At 35.4% G+C, this 15,422-nt stretch overlaps 1 protein-coding gene and 1 pseudogene across 2 annotated transcripts; one reads left to right on the forward strand and one right to left on the reverse strand.

Annotated features, from left to right (window-relative positions):
* The first annotated feature begins 421 nt into the window (after positions 1-421).
* On the forward strand, positions 422-7,669 carry LOC149511833 (uncharacterized). The gene is made up of 2 exons (XM_089753912.1): positions 422-3,086; positions 3,174-7,669. Exons 1-2 carry the CDS (start codon positions 422-424, stop codon positions 3,581-3,583), a joined length of 3,075 nt encoding a protein of 1,024 aa, XP_089610038.1. The 3' UTR covers positions 3,584-7,669.
* Positions 7,670-12,132: 4,463 nt separating this feature from the next.
* On the reverse strand, positions 12,133-15,199 carry LOC149511834 (pentatricopeptide repeat-containing protein At3g28660 pseudogene; annotated as a pseudogene). Its single transcript, XR_016333410.1, has 3 exons — positions 13,411-15,199; positions 13,099-13,225; positions 12,133-12,561 (listed from the first exon to the last, which is right to left on the reverse strand). The product of XR_016333410.1 is annotated as a pentatricopeptide repeat-containing protein At3g28660 pseudogene (transcript).
* Positions 15,200-15,422: the final 223 nt, after the last annotated feature.

Below are 15,422 nucleotides of genomic sequence, written 5' to 3' on the forward strand. Positions count from 1 at the left end.
CTTCATGTTATCCATTAATAACAATCCAGCCATCAATGTGAATTATTTGTATTTCGTCTTCATTTCCACGAAGGAGAACAAGTTCTATAGGCAAGGCTACATCATTATCATTATTGCTCTATCAGAAGCTTCAAGGAAGAAAAACAGAACACCGACTTCTCATTTTCTAACAGTAATCGATTAATTTTTTCACTTCATTTTCTGCCAATTAATGATGAACACATTGTTCATGTACACGTTTTCTTCACTTCAGAAGACAAAGAAAAGTGAACACATTTTCATGTAAACGTTTTCTTCACTTCAAAAGACGAAGAAAATTCAATACATAGGCAATGACCAAAGACTTAAAATATTTGTTTGCCTGGCTCCTTTAAATACCTTAAGTTTAGGGTTAATGGCTTCAATCCTGAACTGAATAGCTATGGCATCCCATTTTTTTACTTCTATAGCAATATTATTTTTACTCTCTATAAATGTTAAGAGCAATGAAATGTCGGATTTGGAGCCTCTGCTGCCTGCAGAGGCAAAAGCCTTGATGGAGACTGGGTGGTGGAGTAACGATAGCAAAATAGATGCTGACCATTGTAGATGGCCTGGCGTCAGATGCGACGCAGTTGGAAGTGTCACCCAGATCGATCTCAGCAGCCATGGTCTCAATGGGAGAATACCACCTCAGATAGGTGCCCTTTCAAAACTCAGTTATCTCAACCTGTCCATGAATGATCTTAGAGGTGAGTTACCTCCTTCATTTAGAAACCTCACCCAGTTATTGGTGCTTGACGTTTCTTATAATGAGATTGATACCATTTCCCTGGCAATAGAAAACATCAAGAATCTTGTTTCACTAAATTTGACTAAGAACCTCGTCGTGCATATGCCTTCAGCTATAGGTTTTTTGAGCAATCTCACCCACTTGAATATGGACTTCAATCCATTACAGAGCATCCCCCACGAAGTATGGAACCTGGAAAGGTTGATGACTCTCAACCTCAGTCACTGCGTGCTCAGTGGCCCTATCCCACTAAGTATTGCCAAGCTAAAGAGTTTGGTTACTCTTGATCTTTCAAGCAACATGTTTGTTGGTCCAATCCCTTCTTCTGTTAGCAATTTAACCAATCTGACAATGTTGTACCTTCAAAATAACCAACTCAATGGATCCATTCCAAAAGAAATAGGAAGACTAACCAATTTGGTTACTCTAGATCTCTCCTCCAATATGCTTTTGGGTCTCATCCCTTCTTCTGTTAGCAATTTAACCAACCTGACAATGTTGTACCTTCAAAATAACCAACTCGATGGATCCATTCCAAAAGAAATAGGGAGACTAACCAATTTGGTTACTCTAGATCTCTCCGCCAATATGCTTTTGGGTCTGATCCCGTCTTCTGTTAGCAATTTAACCAACCTGACAATGTTGTACCTTCAAAACAACCAACTCAATGGATTCATTCCAAAAGAAATAGGGAGACTAACCAATTTGGTTACTCTAGATCTCTCCTTCAATATGCTTTTGGGTCCCATCCCTTTCTATTTGTGTCAATTAACGAAATTGGTATCACTCAGCCTCTGGTCAAATCAAATTAATGGTTTTATCCCTCGTGAGATTGGAAATATGAAGAATCTCAGTTTTCTTTCGTTGGGTTTAAACAAAATTCATGGTCCACTCCCTCCTAATTTGGGCAATTTATCCAACTTGAAATATTTGGGCCTTTATGGAAATCAAATAAATGGTTCAATCCCTTCAGAAATAACAAATCTTAATAACTTGGCATACTTGGATCTCGGTGCCAATAATTTCAGGGGTCAAATCCCTCCATTTCTAGTTCTGTTATCCAGTTTGACTACTTTGTTCCTAGATTCCAATCTTTTTGAGGGTTTCATCCCAACAGATATTGGAAAATTAAAGAATCTAACTGTATTATACCTCTCTCAGAACAAACTCACAGGTTCGATCCCTCCATCGCTGTGTCATTTAACCAATTTGATCCGTTTATTCCTTTCTTCAAATCTGTTGAACGGTTCCATACCCCATGGAATTGGAATTTTGGAAGCTTTGAAGTTCTTGGATCTCTCCCAAAACAGATTGAGTGGACCTATTCCAACTCAAATTGTTAAATGCTTAAATTTAAAAGACTTGAATTTAGCAAACAATAATTTGAGTGGAAGGGTTCCGAACTTCACATTTGATACGGTGAAACTCAATTTATCATTTAACTCATTGATGGGTCCAATTCCAAGTGTGTTGTTGCATCTTCCACTAGAGTCATTTACAGGCAATAAGGATTTATGTGGTGCCATTACAGGCTTCCCACCTTGCCCTTCATCTTCATCCCCAACTGTAAAAAGGAAAAGAAACAGCAAAGTGATGCACAATCTAAAAATCATTATTGTCGTTCCAACTTTATTTCTTGTCTCAACTTTGGCATTGGTGATGGTGGCCATTTTCCGACATAGAGCTAAAAGTTACAAACCTGATCAAAGTGAGACAAAAAATGGAGATATATTCTCGGTGTGGAACTATGATGGAAGAATTGCGTATGAAGACATCATTAAATCAACCGAGGATTTTGACATCAAATATTGCATTGGAACTGGAGGCTATGGCAGTGTATACAAAGCATGTTTACCTAGTGGCAGAGTGGTTGCATTGAAAAAGCTTCACGGTTTTGAAGCCGAGAATCCAGCATTCAGCATGAGCTTTAGAAATGAGGTGAAGTTGCTGACAGAAATACTACATAGAAATATTGTGAAGCTTCATGGATTTTGCCTACACAAGCAATGCATGTTTTTGATTTATGAATACATGGAAAGAGGAAGCTTGTTTTGTGTTCTAAGCAATGATGCTGAAGCTGTGGAATTGGATTGGATTAAAAGAGTTAATGTCATCAAATGTGTAGCACATGCTCTAGCTTATTTGCATCATGGTTGCTCACCACCAATTGTTCATCGAGACATATCAAGCAACAATGTTCTCTTGGACTCAAATTTGGAGGCTGTCGTTTCTGACTTTGGAAATGCTAGACTCTTGGATCCTGATTCATCAAATCAGAGCATACTTGCAGGCACTTATGGCTACATAGCTCCAGGTTCATATTAAATCCTTCTTTCCTTTCACTTCATCAAATGTTGAAGTCAGAACCTAAAAAATTTTATGCTTTTTTTTTTTTTTGCAGAGTTTGCATATACAATTGTTGTAAGTGAAAAATGCGATGTTTATAGCTTTGGAGTACTGGCATTGGAAATACTAATGGGAAAGCATCCTGGGGAGCTCTTAACATCACTTTCATTAGCTTCTTTCCAAAACATGATGCTTAGCGATATATTAGATCCTCGTCTATCACCTCCAACAAATAAAAGAATCACCCTCGATATTATTCTTGCTTCTAGTCTTGCTTTTGCATGCTTAAGTCTCAACCCAAAGTCCCGGCCAACAATGAAAATTGTGTCTCAAAAGTTTCTTGTTCACCGAAGACCGTTACTCTCGAAGCTCATCCGAGTAGTCTCGTTGTCAGAACTTCTGAACTATAAAATTGTTGGGAATATTGACTCAAATCCCATAAGAGATTTGTTTGAGATTTATTAGAGATTTGTTTGGGATTTGTCAGATATTGCTTGATGGACAAGAAGACTTGCAAAAGAAGAATTCCAAGAGAAAAATGATTCTTAATAGGTAAGTTTGACTTGCAAGAGAAGAATTCTAAAAGGAAAGAGATTCTTAATAGGCAAGTTTGACTTACAGGAGAAGAATTCTAAGAGGAGAGGGATTCTTAATGGGCAAGTTTGTATGGTTATAAATAGGTGAAGTCTCTACAGGATTAGTATGAGAAAAAGATGTAAGAGAGTTGTAGGGTTTTGTGGGATAAACACCCCATAGGAGTATTGGGGCTCTACGTCTTATGGGTGTGTAAGTTTGTTTGTGAGTGGACTAGAGGAGACTGAGAGGGTCCACATAGGTATGATGTATGGGAACATATGGGTATGTGTTTGGTTGTATTGAAAAGGTGCACAAGAGTTTGGGTTTGTGTTTGTTTGGGTAGAGAATATTTCATAAGACTAGAGGAGATTGAGAGTGTCTTATGAGTATTGATTGTTGAGTGGGGTTGATGATATGATGTATGTTTGTAATTCTCTACAACTAGTGGATCTTGTTTCTCATCCGTGGATGTAGGTCAATTGGACCGAACCACGTTAAATTGTTGTCTTTTGTGTGTTTGATTTATTGTTTGATTTCGCTTCCGCTGGTGTGATTGGATTGGAGGCTTTTAGCCCAACAAGTGGTATCAGAGCTGTGGTGTTCCCCAACAAGTGGTATCAGAGCTGAAGGTTTGAAACATGAGAGGAGTTGAAGATTCAAGATGTGGAAAGAGCCGATAATTCGAGACTTGAGAAGAGTTGACAGTTTGAGATATGAGAAAAGCTTGGTTTAAGACATGGGAAGAAGCAAATCCAGAGGAGCTCGATTCAAGAAAATAGTTCGAGTTCAAGTTTTGAAGATTGAGGATTGATTTCTATGAAGCGTGAAGACACAAGAGAAGAGAAGATGATTGTAAGACTTTCATTGCAGGTGGAGCCAAGCATGTCTAGCATAAAGACAGATGATTGATGGAATTTGAGTCAAGGTGGAGATTGTTGGGAATATTGACTCAAATCCCATAAGAGATTTGTTTGAGATTTGTTTGAGATTTGTTTGAGATTTGTCAGATATTGCTTGATGGACAAGAAGACTTGCAAAAGAAGAATTCCAAGAGAAAGAAGATTCTTAATAGGTAAGTTTGACTTGCAAGAGAAGAATTCTAAAAAGAAAGGGATTCTTAATAGGCAAGTTTGACTTACAGAAGAAGAATTCTAAGAGGAGAGGGATTCTTAATGGGCAAGTTTGTATGGTTATAAATAGGTGAAGTCTCTACAGGATTAGGTATGAGAAAAAAATGTAAGAGAGTTGTAGGGTTTTGTGGGATAAACACCCCATAGGAGTATTGGGGCTCTACATCTTATGGGTGTGTAAGTTTGTTTGTGAGTGGACTAGAGGAGACTGAGAGGGTCCACATAGGTATGATGTATGGGAACATATGGGTATGTGTTTGGTTGTGTTGAAAAGGTGCACAAGAGTTTGGGTTTGTATTTGTTTGGGTAGAGAATACTTCATAAGACTAGAGGAGATTAAGAGTGTCTTATGAGTATTGATTGTTGAGTGGGGTTAATGATATGATGTATGTTTGTAATTCTCTACAACTAGTGGATCTTGTTTCTCATCCGTGGATGTAGGTCAATTGGACCGAACCATGTTAAATTGTTGTCTCTTGTGTGTTTGATTTATTGTTTGATTTCGCTTCCGCTGGTGTGATTGGATTGGAGGCTTTTAGCCCAACAAATGGTATCAGAGCTGTGGTGTTCCCCAACAAGTGGTATCAGAGCTGAAGGTTTGAAACATGAGAAGAGTTGAAGATTCAAGATGTGGAAAGAGTCGATAGTTCGAGACTTGAGAAGAGTTGACAGTTTGAGATATGGAAAAAGCTTGGTTTAAGACATGGGAAGAAGCAAATCCAGAGGAGCTCGATTCAAGAAAAGAGTTCGAGTTCAAGTTTTGAAGATTGAGGATTGGTTTCTATGAAGCGTGAAGACACAAGAGAAGAGAAGATGATTGTAAGACTTCCATTGCAGGTGGAGCCAAGCATGTCTAGCATAAAGATAGATGATTGATGGAATTTGAGTCAAGGTGGAGATTGTTGGGAATATTGACTCAAATCGCATAAGAGATTTGTTAGAGATTTGTTAGAGATTTGTTTGGGATTTGTCAGATATTGCTTGATGGACAAGAAGACTTACAAAAGAAGAATTCCAAGAGAAAAAGGATTCTTAATAGGTAAGTTTGACTTGCAAGAGAAGAATTCTAAAAAGAAAGAGATTCTTAATAGGCAAGTTTGACTTACAGGAGAAGAATTCTAAGAGGAGAGGGATTCTTAATGGGCAAGTTTGTATGGTTATAAATAGGTGAAGTCTCTACAGGATTAGGTATGAAAAAAAGATGTAAGAGAGTTGTAGGGTTTTGTGGGATAAACCCCCCATAGGAGTATTGGGGCTCTACGTCTTATGGGTGTGTAAGTTTGTTTGTGAGTGGACTAGAGGAGACTGAGAGGGTCCACATAGGTATGATGTATGGGAACATATGGGTATGTGTTTGGTTGTGTTGAAAAGGTGCACAAGAGTTTGGGTTTGTGTTTGTTTGGGTAGAGAATATTTCATAAGACTAGAGGAGATTAAGAGTGTCTTATGAGTATTGATTGTTGAGTGGGGTTGATGATATGATGTATGTTTGTAATTCTCTACAACTAGTGGATCTTGTTTCTCATCCGTGGATGTAGGTCAATTGGACCGAACCACGTTAAATTGTTGTCTCTTGTGTGTTTGATTTATTGTTTGATTTCGCTTCCGCTGGTGTGATTGGATTGGAGGCTTTTAGCCCAACAAGTGCTATCAGAGCTGTGGTGTTCCCCAACAAGTGGTATCAGAGCTGAAGGTTTGAAACATGAGAGGAGTTGAAGATTCAAGATGTGGAAAGAGCCGATAATTCGAGACTTGAGAAGAGTTGACAGTTTGAGATATGAGAAAAGCTTGGTTTAAGACATGGGAAGAAGCAAATCCAGAGGAGCTCGATTCAAGAAAAGAGTTCGAGTTCAAGTTTTGAAGATTGAGGATTGATTTCTATGAAGCGTGAAGACACAAGAGAAGAGAAAATGATTGTAAGACTTTCATTGCAGGTAGAGCCAAGCATGTCTAGCATAAAGACAGATGATTGATGGAATTTGAGTCAAGGTGGAGATTGTTGGGAATATTGACTCAAATCCCATAAGAGATTTGTTAGAGATTTGTTTGAGATTTGTTAGAGATTTGTTTGGGATTTGTCAGATATTGCTTGATGGACAAGAAGACTTGCAAAAGAAGAATTCCAAGAGAAAGAGGATTCTTAATAGGTAAGTTTGACTTGCAAGAGAAGAATTCTAAAAGGAAAGGGATTCTTAATAGGCAAGTTTCACTTACAAGAGAAGAATTCTAAGAGGAGAGGGATTCTTAATGGGCAAGTTTGTATGGTTATAAATAGGTGAAGTCTCTACACGATTAGGTATGAGAAAAAAATGTAAGAGAGTTGTAGGGTTTTGTGGGATAAACACCCCATAGGAGTATTGGGGCTCTACGTCTTATGGGTGTGTAAGTTTGTTTGTAAGTGGACTAGAGGAGACTGAGAGGGTCCACATAAGTATGATGTATGGGAACATATGGGTATGTGTTTGGTTGTGTTGAAAAGGTGCACAAGAGTTTGGGTTTGTGTTTGTTTGGGTAGAGAATACTTCATAAGACTAGAGGAGATTGAGAGTGTCTTATGAGTATTGATTGTTGAGTGGGGTTGATGATATGATGTATGTTTGTAATTCTCTACAACTAGTGGATCTTGTTTCTCATCCGTGGATGTAGGTCAATTGGACTGAACCACGTTAAATTGTTGTCTCTTGTGTGTTTGATTTATTGTTTGATTTCGTTTCCGCTGGTATGATTGGATTTGAGGCTTTTAGCCCAACAAAAATGTACGTGGAAAATTAAAGAGAAAATCAGTTCAAACTATTTTTTTATGCCAATCCTGCCAAGTGTCTTATTGTTTCATCAGAATTTAGATTTCATTTACAATTTCTGATCTTTTATCTGTCCTTTGCTTCCTCCCTGGTTTTCACGTTAAAGGTTGGTCCCAGTGGACATGAATTATCAATGTGATTGGTGTTGTATGCCAAATTTATCCACATTTTTACTCCAAAGGACGAAGAAAAGTCATAAGAAACAATGAATTAGATGTTATGGAGTAATCATTGAATATTCTAAAGTTCTGGTATTTGCAGTAAGCTCAACTTAGTATAGCAGGCAACCAACATACTCCCTAAAGTTATGGAGGGAATTTCTTGTCGCCATGGTTGGGCATGAGCATTGGAACGAGGACCAACAAGTTTTAGCTCTAATCACAATTGCTAGAGGGAATGTTAGGTGATGAACAATCAGTAGGAATACTGATCTAAAAAAGAATGAAGACAATTAAAAGGTCAAAAGAACAGGAAACCATTTTCACTAATTCCAAAAAGCTCTTCATTATTTCTCTCAGGAGTTTCTTCTAAGTAATCACCTTCGTATTGGACAACGATGCCCATAAATGCCCACTATTAAGAACAGGCCAGCATGAACTTCAAAACTATGACAGATGTCTATTTTCTTAATGATAACTTAAATCCCCAGAACAAAAACATGAAATGAAATGGAAAACAGCATACCATTCGGAGAGGAGAACATTAGGTTACTATGATATGGATGGGCATATACTAAACGTAAAGGATGGCCAACATTAGGTTTGGGTGATTAATGAAGAAGGTAACTATAATATGGAGACACATGCATACCATTCGGAGAGGAGGGGCTTCCGTTAGGTTGTCCATTACTTAATTACAACCCCGCTTCCACCCTTCCTCCAGTTCAGGTTTTGAAGTGGACCTCATGCGCTCTACTTGTATGGCCTGGAAGTGGGAAGAAGTACAAGCCATATCCTTGAGATTTGGCAGAGGCTTTAAGGCTTCAACAACTTCACTCATCAGAGGTCTGGATTTAGATATCGGCCAAGGCAGTGGGCAGCCAATTGAATTACTTTATGAGCACCTTTTATTTAGAAGCGTCATTCATCTATAAGTCGGTAAAATCTTCATCTCTCACCAGGATAGGGTCGAGCCCATTCCACCTGGTTATGCTCCCCATTTGGTCGGTTTTTGTCCATGGATCTTTTGCCAGTCACATCTCAAGTAGAACCACCCCAAGCTATAGACATCACTATTTGGTGTAAGATGCCCTGGAAAAGTATGGGTCTCATTAGCTATAAATTTTTGGCTTAAATACCCAAATGAACTCCTGAATTTTATTATTTCAAAATGCAAACTAGGTTTCGATCTTTTATTTTATGAAATTAAGACTATAAATTCACTGAAAGTTCACAACCATATTATATAGGTTACTTTAAGAGTTCAGCAAGTTCACAGAAAAATGTCAATATATGTCAAATTATATACAAAAAATTCAATCATATTTACCTGTTATACCATACCTGGGAGCTGCATGACCTTAGGTTCCCATCACACGAGTAGATACATGAGTCTTATCTCCCTCTGGACCATCTTTCTCAAGTCCAAAGTCAGAAAGTTTAGCATTGTAATCCTGGCAAAGATTTCACAATATTCATTAAAGGGATGATACAAGTTAAATAACAAAGTTATTTTTACTAAACTAATATTCTGCCCCATGTTTTCCAACAGAGCCAAGAGCATAAAAACCAATAATATTTGTTCTCCGAAACTTAGTTCTATTTGATTCATGTAACTATTCCATTCAGTAGATTTGATTCAAATTTTAGTACCTACAATACTTTCACTTATTCCGATGCTGTGGCCTCCTAAGTAATAATAATAAAAAAAAGCTACCAACTCGCTATCTCCTACTAGGGAAATACAGAATTCTACCAGTTTCCTCTTACTAATTTCATCAAAATCTTACAAGCAGTAAGTTCAGTCTGTTCCAGATTAGAGTACTTTATATTTTTCCCCATTAGAATTGGCTGCACCATCATGTTTCATACAAAAACAAGAACAAAAATAAAATCAAACTAAGCATAACAATGAAGATAAGGCAAATCTATAAAGTTTCATAACTAACCTGGTTTGCCTAAAAGAGTTGATAAATATGACAGAACTCATTCACTGATGAATTAGTAACCAAAATTTATTCTGATACCGATCAGAAGATGCCTATTGCTGCTGAACAGAACACATGCTTCTCGCTTTCTGTCAATGTACAGAATTAACTTGTAGGCTCCATTGATCAGGAATCTGGTACCGGTCTACTTGTGTTGGTTTGAACTATGTTTTTGGTGTCAATTCTGAGTCGCAGAATGCAAATGTTTGCACATTCAAAATTTTTTTTTTGTTGAATCCAAAATTAGATGAAAATTCGTAATACTAGTAAAATTTAAATATAAAAACCTGCAATTTTTTTTTTATTATCAAATTATAATATTTTTTTTATATAAAAAAAACTATTTCTAATCGATATAAATCTAAGATAAATGTTTATTTATAGTAATTTTACATGCAAATCCCATCAGCTACATAGGCTAAGGAACATTAAACTGAAGTGGTTTTAGGTAGAGAATAGATTAGGTTGAATTAAGAGAGAAAATGTAAAATTTTTTTTCCCACATTTAAATCATGGAAACCACTTTCTGTTATCTATTATTGATTAGTACATTGTAGAGGGAAAATATTATGGAACATTTTCATTGCACCTTTTGAGATTTGTATAATCTTAGATTATGTTTGATGATTTCTTCTACTTTTTTTTTTTTTTTTTTTTGCTTTTAGAAGAAAAAATAAGAAAAATAAAAACCAAATACGAAAGGAAACAATCTTTTCAGGTACACAATTTTTTCAAGGCATTACCAAAAAGTAAAAAATAGTGAGCAATTATTTTTAAGAAAAATTATCTCATATAAAGTTTAAAATTTTTACTCATGAAATTAGAGGGTTGAAGTATATTATTTTAAAATGTATGTAAAAAAATAAAAATTAATATGATAAAAAGACATAATAATCTTTTAATTTCATTTGTAGAATTTAAAACCTCTATAAATAATGTAAAAATAATAAATTTATTTTTAATTATGGGCACATACATGTGCTTTAGTGAGGTGTCCAAACATTAAAAAATAAAAAAAATTTTAAAGTTTATTTTCTTTTGAACATCCTAAAATTTTCATATCGACACTAATAAATCATACAAAAATTTCAATGATATGAGAAGAATGTGTATTGAAAAGATATATTTGAGAGCATTAGGAATGATGCAATTATATATATATATATATATATTTTTAAATATGAGAATTCATCGTGAACAATTGTAATAATATAGTAATTATTATTTTAAATTTTTGTTTACAATTTTTTATATTATAGTGAACACTCTTGAAAAAAATTTTGGATCTGTCACTATTTTTAATTAACTATATTATAACAAATATTAAATTTTAATTAATTTCAATTTTACTTTTTACCTTTTATATTTGTTTTACAATAATTTTTTAAAAAACAAAAGGCACACTTTTTTATTCATAAACCTAACACTGTATTTAGTTAAAAAAAAAAAAAAAAAAAAGAATAGAAGAGAGGATAAAAGCAAAGATTACTTTTTTATATATTTTTGATAAAAGAGAAATAAAAAAGAAAAAAAAGCAAATGAGTGAATTTACATATTTCTCTTTCCTCAAAATTTAATTTGTCTAAAGATAAAAAAAAAATGCTCATTCAACTAAGATTGACAATTTAATTTATTAACAACTTACTCCTTTCATTTTTTACCTGTAGTTTTCATCTTTTATACCAAACACAATAAAAGAAAATAACTTTTCTTTTTTCCCTCAAAATTTTCCCTTCCTTCCATTTTTATCCCATCCTACTAAATATAGTGTAAAAGAAAAACAAAAGAACCTAGGAAAAGTAATTCATCATAAGCTTAAAGAAAAAAAAGGCAAAAGAATTATAATATTTTTTATCCAAAATTTTATTTTCATTAAATATTTTTTGGTATCAAAACTTGTGAGTCTCTTTGATGTAAAGTTAAATAGCCTTTAGTATTGAACAGGAAAGTTTAACTGATTTATACAACAATTTCAATGCCTTAACTTCTTTTACCATTCTCTAACTATAATTATCTTTGTAAAAAAAAATAAAAAAAATTCAACATTGTGCAGGAATCCATCCTATAAGAAAGTGTCTTTTGAATTTTTAACTTTATCAAATTCATGGGGATGTTAGTGTTAAAATACAAATTGACATCCATAACTTTATTTTTTCATCAAATTGACATGAAATCAACAAGCTAGATAAGGAAACACCAATTCTAAAAGATCTGACAGTAGACTATAATATTGGCCAAATTATAATCCTCAATCATTCATGAAAAGGATAAAAGCAATGACTCCCAAAATGAAGTTTCCCTTTCTCTTTTTCTTTTGCACCATTAAAAGCAAGTAAAGCATCATGGGAAAGTCATGCAGACTACTTGGGAAGGGGCCATTTATACAAATATTTTTGGTAAAAAGTAGGATTTTCACTCCAAGATTGTGAGAACTCATAAACGCTCAAAGGATTTTCACTCAAGATCTGTTATATTAATCACAGGTAAACAAATAGAAAGATGCAACTATGACAAAACGGAAGAATGGTAAAAAGAAGGGAAATGGAGAAAGAACTGGTTACTTTCCATTGGTATGAGCATCATTCTTATGGAAAGGTCAAAGGTTTACTAGATTCTTGAGCACTGATGCACTTTTGGAGGAGGGAAGTCATCTGCTGGCATTACAAATGAGTGAACCATCTTTTCCATTTTCTCTAATGTGAGATAGGTTCCCACTTCTTGCAGCCTTTCTGGACCCATTACTAGCAACGTATGCTCCTGGAACAGTGAAGCAGCCTTGATGTTGTTCATCTATCAGAGGAAAACAGGATAAAAGAAATTGCTCACACCAGTTGTTCAAGTCTTCAATAAACTTATACTAATTAAATCTTAAGATTCATTAACGATAATTGTATCAAGACATATTTGCAATTGCAACAAATTCAATTTGGAACAAATCAACATTGATAACATGATATATATATATATATATATATCTGACCATGATGCATGAACCAAAATTTGCCCAGGATAAAAAATAGCCAAAGAATGGATCCAAATCACATATTCAAACAACAATCAGATTCAATCTAAACCCATTATCAGCTCCCTATCAAGAGAATCTTAAAAGAATTAATAAAGCACATTGCATTGTTTTAGTTTCATCCACCCAACAAGAAGCATTAAATGGGTAACAACCAAAAAAGTTGACAAATATTTAATATTTCAGTTTTGCATTATGAAATTTGATATTAACTTCAAATTTTAATATGAGGGCATTATTTATATCTCTTTTGATTTGATCTTATATCATGTGCTTAGTAACATATTCCTTGGAGAAGCACATACCGGAAGATGAATTCAGAGGATTCCGTTTCAGTTTGTTCTCCAAGTTTTGCTGTCATTTGTAACTAAGGTATACTGGCAATGCCAAAATTTTCTAATGAAGATATCAGAGCACACTACAGGACCTGACCTGCAATTTCTGATAAGAATCAAGTATGGCCATAGCATCGCCCAATTTATAGGGTAAGAAAGAAAACATTGAACAAATAGCTTGGGGAAGTAGTACTTCAAAATAAATCAGTGCAAAAATGTTAGAAATCAAACAAGAAATTAATTGTTAAAAGAAAATGCTAGTGATGTTTCATTGTTCCATACATATGAGCAAGAAATGGTTGCTTTCTCAATTGGAGAAATATAAATTTCCGCAGCTGCTCCCTTTGTAGTAAAGAATGACTGTTACCATCTTGATAAAATTCGATGGTAGATCATGATATAGATCAGCAACTGCTCAAACTCACTAGATAAGAATCTGCAGTAGGATTCTTAGAAGGTTACACTGACAGAGAATATTGTGTGGATTTGCAATGTGAAAACACTGCTGCCAAGGTATATGATCCATAATGTCTACAAGGTGTCAGGGTCCCCAGGGAAGAGTAGCTTCAGTAAAGCATGTATTTGAGAATGGATTGGATGCGATACGTCACCAGAAACAAATTCGGTTGTCCTACCATCAACCTCTATCATACTGCATCCTGGTGCTTTCCTGAGCCCTCTATCACCAATCATCCTACGGACCCTATGACCATCTTCACTTTTCTGAGCACCAAAGTAAATGTTGGATAACTGCACAAGAGCTGCGTCTTCTTCATCCACATCACAATCTTCCAGCTCTAGAAGCTCTTTAACAGCAAGCTCGGCAAGCTCAACATTGTTATGAATCCGACAACTATTCAACAAAGCACCCCACACCGAAGCAAGTGGTTTCATAGGCATTCTTCTTATGAGCTTTAAAGCTTCATCAAATTTACCTACCCTGCAAAGCGAGTCCACCACACAACTATAATGTTCATGTTTAGGAACAATCCTATATTGACCTTCCATGTTATTCAACAAAAGTAAACCTTCCTCAACCAACCCTGCATGCGTGCACGCAGTTAAAACCCCAAGAAGAACAACCCCATCAGGCCTAATTCCATCAGTTTGCATCCTTCCCAAACAATGAATAGCTTTCCTTGCATGACCATGAACAGCAAAACCTCCAATCATAGCTGCCCATGAAAATACATTCCTCTTACTCATCCCTTCAAAAACTTCCACGGCCAAGTCTAAACATCCACACTTTGCATACATATCAACAAGTGCTGTTCCAATAAACACATCAAGTTCCAAATAATTTTCCCTTTTTTTCACATACTCGTGAATCCATTTCCCTTCCCAAAGACTCCCACTTTGTGCACAAGCTGTCAAAGCTGTAGTCAAACAAAACTCATCAGGCTCGACTCCAAAAAGCAACATTTCCTTAAACACACTCAAAGCTTGAGCCCCTAAACGACACCGTATTAACCCACTCATAAGCACATTCCACTTGACAACATCAACATAAGCAATTTCATCAAACACTTTCCTAGCATCATCCCACAACCTGGCTTCAACAAAAAGCCTTATAACCCCAGTTTGAACGTAAGAATCTGATGAAAACATTCCATTTTTAAATACCCAGTTCTGGATTTGCATTCCTGAAAGCAAAGAACTAGTTTTTGCACAAGCAACAAGAACAAAGGTAAAGGTTTGGCAATTGGGTGTTATAGTTTCTTCCTTTAAGAGGAGGTTGAAGTAATGGAATGAAGTTTGAGGGTGGGGGCCGTTAGAGTGAGCTTTAATCAGAGTGTTGTAGATAAATAAGTTGGATTTTTGGAGTTGGTTGAGGAGGAGGGAAGAGTAGTGGAGGTTAATTGAAAGAGAGGTAAGGGAGGTTATTAGTTTGGTGATGATATTGGGGTTTTCATGGAGGCCTTGGGTGACTAGAAGCGCGTGGATTGATTTGAGTTGAGTTGTTTTGGTGCAGTGTCGTAAGAGGGTTAAGCACCGGCTCCAGGCTAGAGTGGTGGTGCCGTGGTGATGGCTCATTGTTGTGGGGCTGGCTCACGAGAAAGAGGAAAATGGAATTTAGGGGATTTTGAATTTAAGAACATCGCGACTCCCACTACAATTTTAAATGAAGTCTAAAAAGGTGCAGGGGAAAGTTTGAAACAATTTTAGTAAAAAATATTTTTTATATATAAAAATACAAAATTTAAAATATTAAAACTGATCAATCTAAATATTATTATTAAAATTTAATTATCATTTTATATGAATTATCAATTACCAATCAATTATATATAATA

This window comes from Durio zibethinus, chromosome 24 (assembly GCF_047325235.1).
Source record: "Durio zibethinus cultivar Kanyao isolate XHJ-2024 chromosome 24, ASM4732523v1, whole genome shotgun sequence".
In the NCBI taxonomy this organism is placed as follows: domain Eukaryota; kingdom Viridiplantae; phylum Streptophyta; class Magnoliopsida; order Malvales; family Malvaceae; genus Durio; species Durio zibethinus.

Coding starts and splice junctions, on each gene's coding strand:
- LOC149511833 (XM_089753912.1), top strand. CDS start 422: ATGGCATCCCATTTTTTTACTTCTATAGCAATATTATTTTTACTCTCT. Junction 3,087..3,173: donor TTATGGCTACATAGCTCCAG/GTTCATATTAAA, acceptor TTTTTTTTGCAG/AGTTTGCATATACAATTGTT.